Below are 18298 nucleotides of genomic sequence, written 5' to 3'. Positions count from 1 at the left end.
AAAAATTGATATTTAAAACTATGCATTAAAATAATTCTAACAAATATCCGTATAACTATATAGTCTTTTTCTTATGTATAAATCACAAACATTCGTCAAAAGTCAAACTTCTAACACTTTAAAAAAAGGAGGGAGTAATAAGAAACGGATTTAGGCAGGCCTATTTGTACTCCTCTCTCTTTCTCACTCTCACTCTCACTCTCATTCTCTATTTCCCTCTTTCTCTCTCTAATTTTCTCTCTCTTAGTTTGCTAGCACACTCAACTTTCTCCATTGAGACTTCTGAAATTTCTATCCTCCATTGAAGCAACTTCTAAGGTATCATTTTTGTAATCACCCCTTAAAAATTTATGATTCTGTTGGGCTAATTAAAATGTCAGTTGTAATTGAATTAATTAAAAAGATTTCTGGGACTTTACCAGCTTTTATTTTTATTATTATTACCATTCCTATAAACAATTTCAGAGCTTTTTTTTTTTTTTTTTTTTTTTTTTTTTTTTTTGTTTTTTTTTTTTTTCCCAAAAGTTGTTGATTTAATTTTTTTTTTTCTTGTCTAAATAAATTTTCCTGAATTTTGCAGGTTATAAATAAAGGAAAATTGGGTTCAACCTGAAGGAGATTTTGCTGGAGAACATAGTTTTGAGGAAGAAATAATTTTTGGTCAATTTTAATTTTTGTTCTAAAAAAAAAAAACGATTTTAATTATTTATTTTTACAAAAATAAAAAATAATATATGTTTTTTGTTGGAGAGTGATTTTCCAAAGAGTTGAGATGGAAAATTACAAAGGAAAATCAATTCCAATTGTAAATGATTTTGGTATCAATGGGCCATGGATTCCATTCACCCCTTTGAATCCTCATCTTGGACCGATCAATGAAAATGGTGATGTTGGAAATTATTTGTCAGCATTTTCTCAACAAAATAATCATGCTCAAACTCTTTTATCTTATTCAGGAACTCCTCCATCAATTAATAATGGTATTAGCAGTATTCCTAGTAGCAGTAGCAATACCAACCATCACCAACACCTTTGGTATGATGATGGTGGTAGATTAATGCAGAGAAGGGGTTTAGAGTATTATCTGCCTGCTTGGAATAGCCAAGGTAGGAGAACTAATGTGGCTTATCCTTGGACAAACCCGACAGCGGCCGCGGCTCAGGGTAGTTATATCAGTGATTACCCCTACTTGAGTTCTTGGGAATCATCAATGCCGTGGACACAAAATGGGATCGGAGATGGCACATTCGCCGCCGCCTCCGCCTCAGCAATGGAGCAGTTTGAGACTATGTCATATACAGGCCTTTTATGCAGTAATGATATTTCTGGTCTGGGACTAGGAATGGGAAATGAAGCAGTTTACCAAGGATGGGATTACAATCAGTATCTTGGAGGATATAATACTGATGTGTATGGAAACCCAATTTACAACCCGATTTTCCAAGGAGAAATGCAAAGTTGTAAGTTTTCTTGTGTTTTTCAAAAGCTTCGAGTATTTGCTTGTCAAATTGTTATGTGAAATGTGGGTATTCTTACCATTTTGCTTAGTCTTTCACAACATTCTTAGCACACATGCAGACCTCTAAAAAGTGGTGTAAATCTGGGTAAAAAAAACAGGGATGATTTTAGTGTTTTGTGATGAATATAAATACTCCCTCCGTGTGTTTTTTAAGTATTACAATTTGATCGGCACATAATTTTAGACAATTTAATTGACTTAAATAAAATAAGAGGTAAGTTGGGTACTTAGAGTATTAAAAAATTATAAAAGAAAGACATTGGGATTAATAGTTTATTGAAAAATAATGTGAGAGAAAATATATAATAAAAAAATAGTAGTGGGTTGCGTGGACCATGAAAGGAGAGATATAATATTTTAGTGTAGCTTTTTTCCAAAAAAAAAAAGAAAGTGTACCACTTAAAAAAAACACGGCCGGAAATGAGAAGTGTAACACTTAAAAAACACAGAGGGAGCTGCAATTAAAATTAAAAAATAATATATATATCCACATAAAATAGACATTAAAAAAAATATTGTTAAGTAGGATTGCACTAGTTTTTAGTTTGAAAAATATTACTCGTAGTTCCTATCTATTTTTTGTCGAGTGGTATGGGTAATTTATTCACTGGGTAGACGATTTTTCTACCGTAGTTACCATTTAGCCATCTAAATTGATGATATGGCAAATTAAAAATCTAGTAAATATTATTAAAGTAACAACCGCTGACGTTATCATTGCTTACGTGTCATTCTCTTATTTAATTTTTTTCCACCAAAATGCAAGGATGATGTCATATTGTTTTCCCCTTTTTGAGCTACCCTATTTAACATTATTTTGAAAATTAAATTCAAATTAAATTTTAAATTTTAGATTTTCTACGCATATTACACTATTAAATTATTTACAAGTAGTTGTTAAAAATAGTTAATAATATAGTTTAATTGATTCTTCCTAATTAAATTTGAAAATAATGGATTTTTGGAAATTGTATTTTCACATTTAATTAGAAAGTAATTAGGAAGACAGAGAAAGTAGTTGTTTTCAACATGTTCTAAAGAGCCTATAATTTATATCATATTTTAAAACCGTACATTGCATGGGGCTAACCTAGTGTAAATAAAAAAAAAAAGGGAAAAAAAATTAGTTTCAATAACCCGAACTTTACACAAAATTCTTTAAAAAATCCCAATTTTGAATAATCCTAACTATGGATTGTTTATTTTCTTCAATCTTTATGACCGGTTACTTGTTAAAAAGATTTTTTTTTTATAATTAAATGCCACGTGTCAAGAGCTAATTAGCCAAAAAAAATTATCAGAAAACCAAGCACCTCCTCCTTCCCTGACCAGCCCCACCACCCACCGAAACCCCACTCATCCCGCACCGGAAAACATGCACTCCTCCCGCCAGCCAACCCATCCCGTCCACCCTCCTTGAACCACCAACCGCATTCTCCATAACCCCCTTCCCTCCCCTCGAAACACCCACAAAACACCTCCCCCACCCCTCCAAAAGCCCACGAAACAACTCTCCCACCCTCAAAACACCTAACCCAGGTTATTCTGGGTAGGGGGAGGGGTTTCGTAAGTGTTTGGAGGGGTAGGGGAGGGTTTTGTAGGTGTTTGAAGTTATGGGGATAGCGTGGTGGTTCAAGGGGAAGGGGTAGGGAAGACGGGACATATCACAATTAGACACGTGTCACAATTAGACACGTGTCACATAACCTGTTATAACATGTCATTGACTTTTGTTGACCGGGTTGGGAATGAAGAAATTAAATACCCCCAAAATTTGGGTTATCTAAAGAAAATAAAGCAAAGTTGAGATTATTAATATAATTTTTCCTATAAAAAACCGAGAAAAGAATAAGGAAAGATGATGAATGGATTCTATGCTTGCAAATTGAAATTTACTTATATCTTTTTTTAAATACCTTTCATTGGATATTACTGTTCTGACATTTCCCTAAGCTGATTCTGAATTGCTGACAATAATAAGCAACGGTGTTGTAGGTGCTTCTCCTCATCAGTACCAGAGTGTTTATGATGCCAACTCTTCTCAAGATACAAAGCACGCAAATGGAAATTATTCCAATTTTGCTCCTGCAACTCCAGACTCTCGGTGGAGAATTGATAGTAATGAGGCTCCAGGGAACTCACCTTTTGGCACTTATCAAAGGTCAACTGAGCAGAACGGGTTGCCAGAACAAGTTAAACAAGTTGCTGCTACTGTGATGATCAACGTTCACAATGTTCAAGGAGTCACCATTCCCAATACACAAGAATCATCAACTGGTAAGGTCTCCATGACAGTAGAGAATCACAACCCTGACAAGGGAAGCGACCAAGTTATTGACCTAAACAAGACACCACAGAAGAAAACACGACGGAGAAAGTACACACCAAAGGTCTTGAGCGAAAAGAAACCTAAACATACTCCAAAACCTAAAACCCCCAAGCCCACTGATCCCAAGGAGGATACACAAGTTAAAAGAAAGTATGTGCGGAAGAACAAGGTGAACACACCTTTGGAAACTGCTACAGGAGAGCAAACACCAGCAGGAGCAACTGAAGCAGGAGTGTCAACACCAACAGGAGAAACTGAAGCAAGAGACTCAAAACAATCAGGACTTGTCGCCAAGTCCTGCAGAAAATCCTTGAACTTTGACTTGAATGGACAAGCAGCAGAAAGTAACTTCCCTCATATGCCAAATGGATATTTGCATGTTGTGCCACAGCCAAACATGTGTGACACTACTCTTAGAATGGGCCAAGAATTGATGGTGGAAACATCCAGGGTGTGTACTGCTTATGAGCTTAACTATACCCAACATCAGGAACTCAAAAAATATCTCTCACTTCCCACAAAAGACTACCAGAATAATACACAGCCTGACCTGATTAACCTCTCCAAGGAAATAGATGAGGGTCATCACAGTTTGTTAGGAAACAACACTGAGGTTTCTTCCAGAAATGAAGCTCATTTGGCACAAAGTCCCAATTCAAGCCCTTGTGCAAGTTCTAACGAACAGAAAATTTCAAGAGGATCAAAGAGGAGAAATTATTGCATGGCAGATATTGCCGCAGAAAGTGTGGATGCTGCCAATCACTGTACCTTCTGGCAGCCAAACCACTCAAATTTTGGAAATGCTACTACTGGAGAGCTTCATACATTTCTCTTTCCCGAAATTTTCAAGAAGAAGAGAACTGAAAAGGTACAAAGGCCACACATACCAAGTATGCCATCTACTACTGCTACATCCGAAGATATCAACCTGGTAGCCGACACTCAAAATCATTCAAGAGTTGATCCCACCACATCAAAGTACTACTGCAACCCTACTTCTTATAGTAATAATGCAGTGTCTCATAATCATGCCGAGTTACTTATGGGAAGCGTTGAGAACACGGTGCAGCCCTTGGATAGTTGGACTGACATGGCAAAGTTGAAAAAGAAAAAGAGATCAAAAGGCACTACTCGTTTTAGTGATTTGGCCCCACTGAGGGGGAAACCAGGACCCAAAGGTCCTCGCAAAAAGACAAGTAATACTTCAGAACATGCTTCCACAGAGGCCCTAGAAGTTGACAGCACACCAAAGCCAAGATCAAAGAGGGTATCTAGGAAACAGAATTCTTCAAACAAGAGGGACCTAATCTTGTATGATGCTAATCAGCCTGCCAGAAAAGCAACAGGTAAATATTAGCTAATCAGCCATTTACATCATCCAAAGAGGAATATAACTCATTGTGCCACTTGCTGCAGGTTCTGTTCCAGCACTACCATGGGTAAGAACTAGCTCCAGCTCCATTGAAGATTTGACTGAAGGAATGAAGCTGCTGGATATCAACAGAGAAGGCTACAGCTTTTCACTTCAAGAACAGAATGCACTGGTCCCATACCGGGCAAAGAAGGTAAAAAATGCAAGAAACGGGCTAGTTGTTTACGGGAGAGAAGGGACTATAGTGCCATTTGACGGGCCATTTGATCCTGTTAGAAAGAGACACCAACGGCCTAAGGTTGACCTTGATGATGAGACCACTAAAGTGTGGAAACTTCTTCTTGAGAACAGTGACAATAAAGGTGTTGATGGAACTGATGAGGATAAAGCAAGATGGTGGGCAAATGAACGAAGTGTCTTCCATGGGCGTGTGGACTCATTTATAGCACGCATGCGTCTCGTTCAAGGTATCATACTCAAAATCCCTTTCATCTATTTTTTCATTTTTCAGTAATATAATAGTCCTATGGTTTATTCTAAAGAGAAAGAAAATAAGAATCACAAAGAGAGAGTCTCTAGTACATTCCTAAGGGGCTGGCATTCCAAGGTTGTAAATCCTAAATTAATACTATAAGCCTTGAAAGGTATACAGATTATTGATTTTTGAGATTAATCTAGACAGGTAATGTCTAATACAATTAAAACCTTGATGCTAACATTATTACTAGACAATGTAATTTTGCAAAATAAAAAGTATACATGATAAAAGATAATAACTGTAGAGTTAAAATGTTTAACTTGATTACTAAAAATCATAAAAACAAGTCTTGGAACTTAATGTAAGATATAATTTATTTGACAAAAAGATCTGAACACATTAATATGCTAAAAATTATGCATAGCAACTAAATCAGCTACGAGTACATTTCATTCATTATTACTAGACAATGCAACTTTGCAAAATAAAGAGTGTACATGATAAAGATGATAATTGTAGAGTTAAATTGCTCAACTTGATTACTAAAAATCATATTACAAGTCTCGGAAGTTTGTAAGATACATATTATTTGGCAAAAAGATCTGAACACATTCATATGCTAATTATTATGTATTGCGAGTACATTTTATTCATTGTGAAAAGAGATTAAGCATATCCATTAATCAATTTTCAATTTAGACATGCCATTCAACAGATATCAATACTGAAATACTGATTGATGCATAACACAGGTTTGAAGCCTTAGAAAATTTCATAAAAGTTGCAATTATAGTTTACGAATTTACCTTCAGCCATAGTAATAAAGTTGGTAAGTAACAAAAAACGTTTGCTTCATACAGGAGATAGACGCTTCACTCCTTGGAAAGGCTCTGTTCTGGACTCTGTTATCGGAGTCTTTCTTACTCAGAATGTAGCAGACCATCTTTCGAGGTAACAACATGCTGAAATTGAGAGATCAATATATTCCATTAAAAACATACTTGAGTTGAGTACATAATTAACATAGTGTTTGGATAAAGGAACGAGAAAGAAAAGAAGGGGAGGTAGGGGAGGGAAGGGAAAGGAAAGAGAGGGGATGGAAGAATTGAGGAGTTTTTCTTCCAAATCTCTACATTGTTGGAGGGATCAATTTCTCACAATTTAATCACTCCATTTCTCTCCCCTCCAATTCCCATTCACATTTGTTATCCAAATGAACCCCTTCAATTCCCTTCCCTTTTTTCCTTCCATCTCCTTCAATCCAAACACACTGTAAAAGGTTTTCAAGAGAAATTACAGAGAAGGTAAAAGGGTGGAAATCAAAGTTGACTCATGAGCGGGTGTTCAAAGGTTATTATCTCAACCGCCGGGGGGGGGGGGGGGGGGGGTAAAACTTCCCCTCTACCTCTTCCTCCTTCCTGTCAAACATCGATTCCACAAATCTTCCCCTATTCATTTAATTTAACTGTTATCCCCTGAATTCTTTATCCTTGTCTAATCATTCCCTGAATGAGAAGTATCTTAAATCTTGTTTGATTGCAGTTCTGCCTTCATGAAAATGGCTGCTCATTTTCCACTCAAGTCAGAAGGGAGTGAAAGTACCCTCTCAGTGGAGTCAACAACTACAACTGCTTTGGCTGTTGAACCAAATATTTGCATAATTGAACCAGAGAAAAGCATTACTTGGAACGAGAAGACAGATAGTGAAGAGAAGGATGTTGTCAGTAGCAAAGAAGTGACTGGAAGAGCTCCTGGTTCAGTTAGCCCTAAGGATTACTCCAGTGAAAACAGCCAAAAACCCCCCAATAATTCAACAGTTGATAATGCAAATAGCCAAACTACAGAGACAGAGACAGCAAGTGTCTTAGGAGATGACAGAGCAAACGATGATGCAACTTCATCACAAGATTTACAACACTCAGCAGTGTCATCCCAGAACACTATCAACTCTCCAAATCTGCAGACTGCTGGAACAATGAGCATTTTTTCAGAGAATTATTCAAATACACAGCCTTTATTAACTGGCTCCCAATCCAATTATTTTGATTGTTCCACCTTGTCTGTGAGTCGGCTAAAGATGGCAGAGAGTCCCTTCCTTAATGAATCTTACAGCCAAACCCAACAAGATCCGCTAGAGTGCATCAATCATGTAACAATCAGTTCTCTAGAATCACAAGGATTCTGCGCAAATAATGACCAGTTGAATCTGAATTTTCAATTACCAGACGTAGATAGAAGATCTCCCCATATATCAAGAAAAGATGAGAACAGCAAACCAACAGAACAAAGCAATCTGACTACAGAATCAGCGGTGCATCATTTTGCACAGGAGAAAAGTTCAGATAGCATTCCAAGATCTTTTCCTGATAATAAACACTCATTTCATGTTCTTGAGGGTGATAACATGGTGACGCATTCACAAAAGCAGTCAATGAAGGAGCCATCACATGATGTTTCATCTGCAAATGTTCAAACAAGTTCAAACTGGAAAAGTGCAAAATTGAAAAACGAAGTAACTACTGATGTTACCGAAAGTACTGCAGAATTAAAAAGGGCAAGCAATGATCTGAAAATAATTGAGAAAATATCTGAACAGAAATATGCATCAGGTGGAATTTCAGCGATGACAAATGCAAGCGCTGGCGAATCTGAGAAAGGAAAGGCAGAGGTAAAGGCTAATGCATTTGACTGGGATAGTTTGCGAAAACAAGTAGAACCAAATGGTATAAAAAAAGAAAGAACAGCAAATACAAGGGACTCAGCAGACTGGGAAGCAGTAAGACACGCTGATGTGAATGAAATTGCTGAAACCATTAAGGCTAGGGGCATGAGCATCAAGCTTGCAGGTCGGATAAAGGTGAGATTTATAGCTCATATATTCCACTTGTACAAATTTATCTGAGTTCAATCACATAAATTGTTTGCATCATTACTCATGTCAAATAATTGTACAGCGTCTGTTGGACAGGCTGGTCAAGGATCATGGCAGTATCGACATGGAATGGCTGAGAGATATTCCCCCAGACAAAACAAAGTATGAGAAAATAAATTATACAGAGTATTAAATTTCTCCTTAACACCAGCCATGACATGAACTACCATTAACCACTATAATGCCCAATTTCTTGTTAATGATCCAGAGAATACCTATTGAGCGTTAAAGGGTTGGGATTGAAGAGTGTAGAATGTGTGCGACTCTTGACACTGCACCATCTTGCTTTCCCAGTAAGTCTACTTACCAGTTCCATTCAAAAAAAAAAATTTAAATTGAGATTTCATATTGACTGTTGCTATATTCAGGTTGACACCAATGTTGGACGTATAGCTGTGAGGCTAGGATGGGTTCCGCTTCAACCCCTACCAGAGTCGCTTCAATTGCATCTTTTAGAACTGTAAGCTCTACACAGTTTATGTTAATTGCTGCACAAATGACAATTTTCAAATGATATTAACACCATTTGCTGTCTCAGGTACCCTATCTTGGCATCCATTCAAAAGTACTTATGGCCACGGCTTTGCAAGCTGGACCAGAAGACTTTGTAAAAACAATATTCTCTTGATGAATTTTTTCTCTTTAATTTGATTATTGTATTCTTGAATGAGTACAAACATTAACAATTGGAAAATGTTATTGAATTTATCATTCTATTTGATGCAGATATGAGTTGCACTATCAATTGATCACTTTTGGAAAGGTACATTGACATTAAAAAAAGCTTTGTAGCCTTTGTTTTCATTATAGATCATAACAGGATTAATTTATATTACATGCAGGTATTTTGCACCAAACAGCAGCCTAATTGCAATGCATGTCCCATGAGAGGAGATTGCAGACATTTTGCCAGTGCATTTGCAAAGTAAGCATCCCAATTAAAAAACGTACCTTACAAGGTTTTGAACAAAACATCAAGCAGTTGTAACAGCTGTTAGCTCGCTTGAAAAAGCCTCCTTAAAATCTTGGAGAATTTTGTCTGCAAAACCTATCAACACCATACAATGAAGTTTGAGCTCATTTTAAATGGTCTAAAAAAATATATAATGATAAAAAATACAATTGTTATCCTAGGAAGAGGCATGGGTTAAAGATGTATGATAACAGACTCAACCTTACGTTTCACCTAAAATTATTTTTATCTGAGTGAATCATATATTGTCCTTGGAAGAGGTTTTCCTTCAAAAAAAACTCCAAAAGTGGCAAGGGTGAAATATATAATTACAGAATGAATTCTTGTATTACGCCTTAATTTTATTTTTGACTATTAAAAAGTGATCATGCCTATGGTATATATTCAAAATTTCAAAAGTACCAGAGTGAAACAAATGAATACTAGATAGGTTATAGAGAAGACCTATTTGTAAGCATAGACTAGTATTGCCAAACAAGTCTCCCATATTATACATAAAGCTGCTATGTGCCTTATGTGTTACTAAACATTTATATTTCGGTAAATATTTGTTGTTTGCTGCAGTGCTAGATTTGCCCTTCCAAGGCCAGAAGAAAGAAGCATTATGCCTTCAAGTGGGGGCAGTTCAGCACATCCAAATTCTCAAGCTAGCACCAATCCTTTGCTTTTGCCCCCCTCTTATTCACAAAGCAACTGCGTTAATGGTGCTCCAATAAGTGCAGTTTCATCTTCCCCACTGGCACTACACTACCAACAGACTCAACTGGAGAGGCAACCTGAAATTAGGAACTGTGAACCAATAGTGGAAGTTCCTGCATCACCAGAACCATTACCAGAGCAGGAACAAACATTATGTGATATTGAAGACACATTTTACGACGATCCAAATGAAATCCCAATAGTTAAAATTCATATGGAACCATTGTCTCAGACTCTAGAGAATTGCAGGGATAGAAATTCAAGTGCCTTGGTGGCTTTAACACCTGAAGCTGCTTCCATTCCAACACCAAAGCTCAAGAATATAAGCCGACTGAGAACAGAGCATCATGTGTAAGTTAGCAACTCCATCCAAATCATGTATACTTGGAATGTTACTGTGACATAAATTCAAGATTTCCTAGTCTAGGTCAATAATTAAGGCAAGTTGGATGTGGTATGAGTACATCCCTACTCCCCTTTTCTTATCTTTTGCCTGTTTTATCGGGTGAAAATGTTAATGAAATAAACAGAAACCACTTACAGCTATTTATCATGCAGGCTTCTAGCTAAAACTTTAATGTATACACACGCTTTCAACTAGCACGTCTAGTTGTATGCAATTTACTAAAATAAAAATAAAATTTTAAATTCAAGTCCCTTCTCAAGAAATATATGAATGTTTTCTATGCAATTTACTAAAACAATCTTATATTTTACTAACTCTTTTCTGTATTACATTTGCAGCTATGAACTCCCTGACACACATCCTCTCTTGAAAGGGGTAAGTTATTTTTAAATTGCATTATCTGTGTATACTTTTTGCCTTGGTTACTTTCTCACTGTCGCTGCAAAATTGTAGTTGGGAAAAAGAGAGCCTGATGACCCATGTTCATACCTACTTGCAATATGGACCCCAGGTAGGTACAATTAGTTTACATATATCATCACAATGATTCTACTGAGGACAGCCAGGGGGCTAGTTCCATTCCAGTTTTCATCTCAATTACTTAGATCAGAGATGCTAATTGATGGCTAAAACAGGTGAAACTGCAAGCTCTATTGAACCTCCTGAAAGAAAATGTCACTCTAAAGATCCCAGCATATTGTGCAATGAGGAGACATGTTCTTATTGCAACAGTCAGCGGGAATCAAACTCCCATAGCGTACGGGGAACACTTCTGGTAAGAGATTAAAACACAAACTGCATATATTGTGTTTACCTTCATTTGACATACTATGTCATGCTTGCCTCAATTTTTATATTCAGATACCATGCAGAACTGCAATGAGAGGCAGTTTCCCACTTAATGGAACATATTTCCAAGTGAATGAGGTAGGTTCAGTCAATTGGGTACATAAGAACTAGAAATTTTGTGCCAATCATTCTCCCACTCTTAGCTTATTCGAATCGTATGCAGGTATTTGCTGACCATGAATCCAGTATTAATCCAATAGCAGTCCCCAGGACTTTGTTATGGAACCTTCCAAGACGTATGGTTTATTTTGGAACATCAATTCCAACCATCTTTAGAGGTACTGAAAGAAAAACTGCTTTGACTCCACACATGTGAGGATATTCTTTGTTCTCATTTCTAAAATTTACGTCCAGGTTTGACCACTGCAGACATTCAACGTTGCTTCTGGAGAGGTAAGCAATTATGGCACTAATCCTTAAGCAATTTAATCACAAATATTTCCCTCCCCTCTTGCAAATATTTCCATATCACCACACAGATAGTAGAAGAATGAAGTACGAATCAAGGAAGAGAATTATACTTCTGACACAATAATATTGATAAAGAGGAAACCAAAAAACTATTGCTAAGACTGTTTGCTTCTTTCTCTCTATACCAGTTCCCAGACCCCCTAAGGTGCTAAAGATTAGTTACCAACTTACCAAAGTTAACCATACATCAACATGCTTTTAAACAATTATATCCAATTTAATCTTGAGCCCAAATAGATGAACAGATACCAGTAATGCATATACCAAAATTCCTTAATGCTACTCTTTAATTCCTTCCATGTGTTATTAATATCCTTGCTGATTTGCCATCATGAACAATCTCTTAAACTGCTTAAAATTGTTGGCATAGATTGCAATGGATTCTTGCAGATATTTAATTTACATATTGGCGTTCAGAAAATCAAAAGTGAATATTTTGGCCCTGTGAACCTCAGTTTCTTCAAACTTAAATTTCAAAGTTCTTAAATCCTTTTGACACCTGAACAAGAGATAGCTCAAACTCAAAGCTATGTTGATTCAGTATATTTTCATTTAACCTTGACTGGCAAATAGTAATAGATAACAAAATAGTAAAAAGTAGAGGTGATCAAAATTTGAACCGGGCCGGGCCTTGACATTAAAGCTCATGCCCAAAACCACAAAAAAGTAGTGGGCTTGTCGGGCCAAGCTGGGTTAAGCCAGGTTCGGGTTTTTAACTGAAAATGTAGTTTTAGGCTTGCCCAAACCCATATTTTTTCAAGCTAGGTCATAGTTGATCACCTCTAGTAAAAAGTAATAGCAAATAGCATTTTCCAAATTTCAAAAGCATTTGGTATATCAACAATAATAAAAGTAAGTTGAGTCATTTAAAATCAAGAACTAAACAGAAGAGTAAGAGTGCATTTTGCCTTATATAGTAGCATGAGGTAAATGATTTATATGCTAAAAGGTAATGGTTTCCAAGGAAAATCTACTCATCAATATGCTCCAATTTGCCTTTTATCAAAGACAAAATTAAAATCCAATCTACTAATGTATTTACCAAACAACGCATATAAATTATACTACAATCTACTCTACCATATACCTGTATCTTTTTGTTTAAATTTTATATATTGACACAAACAGAAAAAGAAAAAACAAAAAGCATAATAATGAATTATGTTGTGTAAAATTCTATGTACACAACTCTACCTCTATATCAAATTTACATGTTCATGCTTAGTTTTAATGGCAATGCAGGATTTGTTTGTGTAAGGGGATTTGACCGAAAAAGAAGAGCACCTCGTCCACTCATAGCCAGATTGCATTTTCCAGCCAGCAAGACTAAGGGGGCAAAAGGTAAGACGCATGATGAGTAAATGACGATGAACTGGCTGTTGGAGTCACAAAAATATCAGCGAGGTTAAAAGAGATAACAGCGTTGTCTGGAATTAGGAAATGTATCAAGATATTGACCTTGTACATCATTTATAAAGATTGTAAGCAATTTAAATTGATGCTCCAATTGAGCAAGTTTCTGCAGTAGGGGAATAAAGCATAGAATTGCTATCAACATGTGAGTACAGTACTTCATAACAGACAAATTGAGATTAAAAAAAATTGTTCTCAGTGAAATTTCAGCATCGGCCAATGTTATGCAGTGTTGATGACAAAATTAAAAGTGTCAAAAAATAAACTGGGTAGAATTAAGCTGATATACTATATCAAATTGTACATCTTCGATGAAAGCAGCGAAGCTATTGAAAAAATAAATCATTTCTTAAGGGATATAGTTTATATTGCTTAACATTATGTGAAACACAAAATTGTTAAAAACTTAAAACAGAGTGGGAAAGTATCTTACCAGCAAATCCCAAAGTTCACATGATAGGTTGAAGTGGTTCCCCTAGCTTCTGAAAAAACGATATTTGACAAGCTGCAAGAGGAAGACTTAGAATTAATACCATCTAATCTAATGCAGTTAAAAATTTCAACCCATTCAACAAAAGAAACATTTACCCAAAAATACTTTACTTCTTACAGGTTAAAAACATCAAAGCCTCTTATTATAAACCTAGATTAGCCTGGCTTTAGGTATGCTTGGTGTGAAAGTCAATGCTTGGGCATCAATTCACATGAGACTTACAAGGATCAACAATCAATGGCGCTATAGATAGTGTCCATTAAACGTATTATTGAGAAAGCATATTTAAAAAAGAAAAGGCATCCTACCTTTTAACTGGCTTCTAAATTGGTTCAAAATTCACAGCAAATTCAGCCAAAAAAACAAGCCCTGAATCTGCAAGAAGATGAACGGACGCCTCAGTGAGTTCTTATCACCAAAACAAAGCCTTACAACATATCTTAAGTTTCACTTATAAAATCGATTGAGTTACACATGAACCAGGGGATCTTCGCAAACACAGGTTCTAAAAATTTGTAGTAACACACAAACTGAACTGACATTTAGCTTAGTCTTACTAAAAAAATAGTAGAGGCTTGATACATACCAAGGCAGATTTATAATTTAGGTTTAGCATTGAATTGAATGGTATCACTTACATAATACATTTATTTTATATAGTATGTGTAACAGCTTATATACTTTTCTTGCAAATTGCATCCCACCTTCCAAAAAAAAATAAAAATAAATAAATAAAAATTACGTTTTTCTTGTTTTCGGAGTTACTCCATTTTACTCAAAAGGGTTCAGTGACTTAAGACGCCGTCACAGGCTTAAAAAAACCCTAGACAGTTTTAAATTAAATTCGAAAAGATAATTTAATCGCTTCAGATTCAAGTAGAACCTTCAACAATGGTGATTTCTAAAGGATTTAATCGTCGTCTTTTTGACAAATTATAAAGCAAGCTTAATCAGAAACCTAGAATGTTAGAGATTCAAATCTACCACATCAATACAATATGAAATTCACATATATAATGGCCGTCTTTCCAATACATTGAATTCAATTACCTAACATTTTAAAAAATAATAATATTTAAAATCTAATCGACCAGATTAATTAAATGTATTAGATTCTAGATGAACCTTGAAAAATGGTGAACTTCGTCGTCTTTCCAACAATATTTATAAAAATTTCGAGATTCAAATCTACCAAATCAACTTTTTCTTCAGATTCTGGTTAAACCTCCAAAATTAGCAATAAAAGTATGAAATTGCACATCTTAAAGTATAATAAAACAATTTCAGTTGCTCAAAGTGCGATTATAGATCTTACAAAATAAATCTGAATCTAAAACAAAAATTAAACTTCGAGAATTCGACTTACCTGTCGAAATGAGTGTTCTGATAGATAGAAAAGACGAACACTCAAGACGCCACCATTAGAATTATGAGCAGAGGAGAGAGAAAACAAAGTAAAGGGAAGAAGAAAGTGGTTTTGAGGTTTTGCCGCTCTTTTTTTTTTCAAGTTCCCTCCAACTTTTTAAAGCCCGCCATGAAATCGTGATTTTGCTATGCGGCGAAAACTGTAAATTGAAGTGAGTTTGGTGAGTTGATAACCCAGAGAGTTTTAGGGCATGTTCGACAACATTTTTTCAATATTTTTTTTTTTTGGAGTTTATTTAATCCAGTTAAAATTTTATTTGATTTTATTTTTTCAAGTATATATTCTCTCTTTATTTAACACTTGGGTTGTCGGATAATTTCGTGGCTATGGTTATGAAATGTGTGAGTACCGCCTCTTTTGATGTGCTTGTGAATGGCCAACTGTCAAGATCGTTTACACCGAGTAGAGGTTTAAGACAAGATGACCCTCTTTCACCTTTTCTTTTCATCATGTGTGCGGAAGGGCTTTCGGTACTACTTCGGAATGCTGAAAATAGAAGACAAATCCATGGTATTAAAATTGGTAGGAGTGTCACTCCTATCTCCCATCTTTTTTTTGCGGATGATAGTCTTCTGTTTATTCGTGCTAGTGAGGAGGAGGTGGATAATGTGCTAGAAATCCTTTCTACCTATGAAATTGCTTCGGGTCAGAAACTGAATATGGATAAATCCGAGGTGTCCTTTAGCCGAAACATTGAGCCAGAACGGAAAACACTCTTCAGATGAAGTTAGCTTTTAAGGCTGTCGAAGGACATGATAAATATCTTGGACTACCAACTTACATTGGTGGTTCAAAAAAACGGGTTTTTCAAAATATTCAGGATAGAATCTGGAAAAAATTGAAGGGGTGGAAGGAGAAATTTTTATCTCAAGCAGGAAGGGAAGTTCTTATAAAGTCAATTGCACAAGCTATTCCTACATATGCTATGCAATGCTTTACTATACCGGTTAGCATTTTGGATGAGGTGGAAAGACTATGTCGGAATTTCTTTTGGGGACAAAAAAATAATGAGAAGAAGATGTGTTGGATTGCATGGGAAAAAATGTATGTCCCAAAGAAATTCGGTGGTCTCGGTTTTCGAAATATGTGAAATTTCAACAAAGCTCTCCTTGCTAAACAAGCATGGAGAATTTTGACTAATGAGGACTCACTGATGTCTAAAGTTCTCAAAGGAAAATATTTCCCGAAAACATCTTTTATGGAAGCCATAGCTAGCCAAAATGGGAGCTTTACCTGGCGCTCGATTTTGAGTGCGAGAGAGGTCCTTGAAAAAGGAGCTCGTAAACTAATTGGTGATGGCTATGCTACGAGAATCTGGAATGACCCTTGTGTTTAGGGTAATTTTACCCCGCCACGTGGTCCAATCAGAGGACGACACGTGTCAGCCTCAGGAGGGCCCAAAGTGGACCAATCTCTGCTTTACACGTGTCACTCCAGAAAAGAAGGGAAAAAAGGGCGGCCTTCGGGCCCAAATCCCGAGAAAGCCGCAAAGCGGCGCAGCCCACCACTGATTAGGGTACAGTGACCTAATCAGGGGCGCAAATCCCAAAGACCCTATAAATAGGGAGATTACCCTCTTTTTGGGGGCACGTTTTGATCATTTATTACACATTTACTCTTTGATAGAGACATCCTGAGCTTGGAATCCGAGCAGATCCCTACCTAAATTTCCGCACCTTTTTCTCCCTTCAAGTTTCTAACTTGTGCGTCGGAGGCGGAGCACCACCCATCCGGTGTCTCCGTTTGTTTTGCAGGTACAGTTCACCCCGGATCAGGCTTCGTGTTGTAACTCTCCCGAGGGACAAAAAACACCCAAAACATTTGGCGCCGTCTGTGGGGAGAGTACCTCAAAGATGGTTCAAAAGTCTGTACCACCCCCTAACCGTCTGGGTGAAGACCCAGAAGTCTTTACAGACTATGAGGATGAAGATCCTCAGGTCGAAACCTTTACAGCCGAAAATGGCTCTCTCAGAATCAAGCGCATCCGGCCCAGAGAGACTCTGGAGCGGGGTGCCTCCCAGGCGGGTGCAAGTAGACCCCCTAGGCAGCCGGAAGGGGAAACCCAAACGGCAGCTGGATCAGCGCCTGTCACCCGGGACGAGCTCATGAGATTCATGACAAGTTTCAAGGGTGAGATTAAAGAGCTGATCACCCAGAGCCGGGCTGGTCCAAGTAGAGGTCAGTCGGCCAAGAAGACTCCTCTGGAAAAGGGGAAGTTAGTCAAAAATCGGCAGCCAACTCCCCAACCAAAGGAGAAGGCAGCCGGGACCATTGATTGGTCCAAAATTCTTCTCCCCAAGGGGAATAACAATAACTCCCGCCGGACTCAACAGCCGGTGAGAAGTAAAAAATCAACTCTTGATGCCCGGGAGATCATTAACCGGAAGAGAAACCAGTCGCTGTCTGAGTCGGCTTCAACGTCGAACTTTCCAGACAGCTTCAACAATACCTCTGCCGGGAATGCATCTTCCTTGCATGAGAGTCAGACATGCAGTAATACCGTCCATTCTGGCCCTCACATGATTGGAGCTGTACCGTATGTGCCTACTCAGGCTTACGGACAGTATCCTCCTCACTTTATGCAGCCGGCCCTCTTTGGAGGTCAGGTGGCATATCCAAATGTCCAGCCATTGGACTGGCAGCTTCGTCTGCTACGCCTGGGTGAACAACCTTCTGCGTTCACCCAGGAGATAACCGAAGCGGCTCAGCCGTCCAAGGTTAAGAATGTGTTGGTTGGTACCTATGACGGTACCACCAATCCGGAAGACCACCTCATGGCTTAGACCAACCTCATGTATCTGCAGGGGTTGGATGACGCCACTTGGTGTCGGTGCTTCCCGGCTACATTGAAGGGCATCGCCCAACAATGGTTTGGCAACTTGCCAGCTGGGTCCATCGATAGTTTCAGGAAGCTCGCCTTCCTGTTTGCTTCCAACTT

General features: G+C 37.4%; 1 protein-coding gene and 1 long non-coding RNA gene across 4 annotated transcripts; one reads left to right on the top strand and one right to left on the bottom strand.

The window, feature by feature from the left end:
* The first annotated feature begins 500 nt into the window (after positions 1–500).
* On the top strand, positions 501–13647 carry LOC145556271 (transcriptional activator DEMETER-like). Its single transcript, XM_081617926.1, has 19 exons — positions 501–1460; positions 3515–5194; positions 5265–5687; positions 6559–6649; positions 7241–8555; positions 8653–8732; positions 8839–8923; positions 8999–9090; positions 9169–9237; positions 9357–9393; positions 9473–9555; positions 10168–10653; positions 11047–11083; positions 11162–11219; positions 11344–11483; positions 11570–11635; positions 11721–11835; positions 11912–11950; positions 13271–13647. The coding sequence occupies exons 1-19, from the start codon at positions 773–775 to the stop codon at positions 13387–13389; spliced, it is 5703 nt and encodes a 1900-aa protein (XP_081474052.1). The 5' UTR covers positions 501–772; the 3' UTR covers positions 13390–13647.
* LOC145556282 (uncharacterized) lies at positions 3404–15500 on the bottom strand. 3 transcript variants are annotated; one of them, XR_014091827.1, is made up of 6 exons: positions 15301–15500; positions 14243–14309; positions 13875–13946; positions 9582–9678; positions 6505–6660; positions 3404–3829 (listed from the first exon to the last, which is right to left on the bottom strand). It is a non-coding gene; the product is annotated as an uncharacterized LOC145556282 (long non-coding RNA). The 3 variants fall into 3 exon arrangements; XR_014091825.1 differs by lacking the exons at positions 3404–3829; positions 6505–6660 and adding an exon at positions 8046–8157; XR_014091826.1 differs by lacking the exons at positions 3404–3829; positions 6505–6660 and adding an exon at positions 8995–9118.
* Between the last annotated feature and the right edge of the window lie 2798 nt (positions 15501–18298).

The sequence above is a fragment of the Chenopodium album genome, chromosome 1 (genome assembly GCF_948465745.1).
Source record: "Chenopodium album chromosome 1, dcCheAlbu1.1, whole genome shotgun sequence".
Taxonomy (NCBI): Eukaryota; Viridiplantae; Streptophyta; class Magnoliopsida; order Caryophyllales; family Amaranthaceae; genus Chenopodium; species Chenopodium album.
Note: the sequence above shows the minus strand (reverse complement) of the source record. Positions and strands in the feature narration are given on the sequence as shown.

Coding starts and splice junctions, on each gene's coding strand:
- LOC145556271 (XM_081617926.1), top strand. CDS start 773: ATGGAAAATTACAAAGGAAAATCAATTCCAATTGTAAATGATTTTGGT. Junction 9,556..10,167: donor TTTGCCAGTGCATTTGCAAA/GTAAGCATCCCA, acceptor TGTTTGCTGCAG/TGCTAGATTTGCCCTTCCAA. Junction 11,636..11,720: donor CATATTTCCAAGTGAATGAG/GTAGGTTCAGTC, acceptor AATCGTATGCAG/GTATTTGCTGACCATGAATC.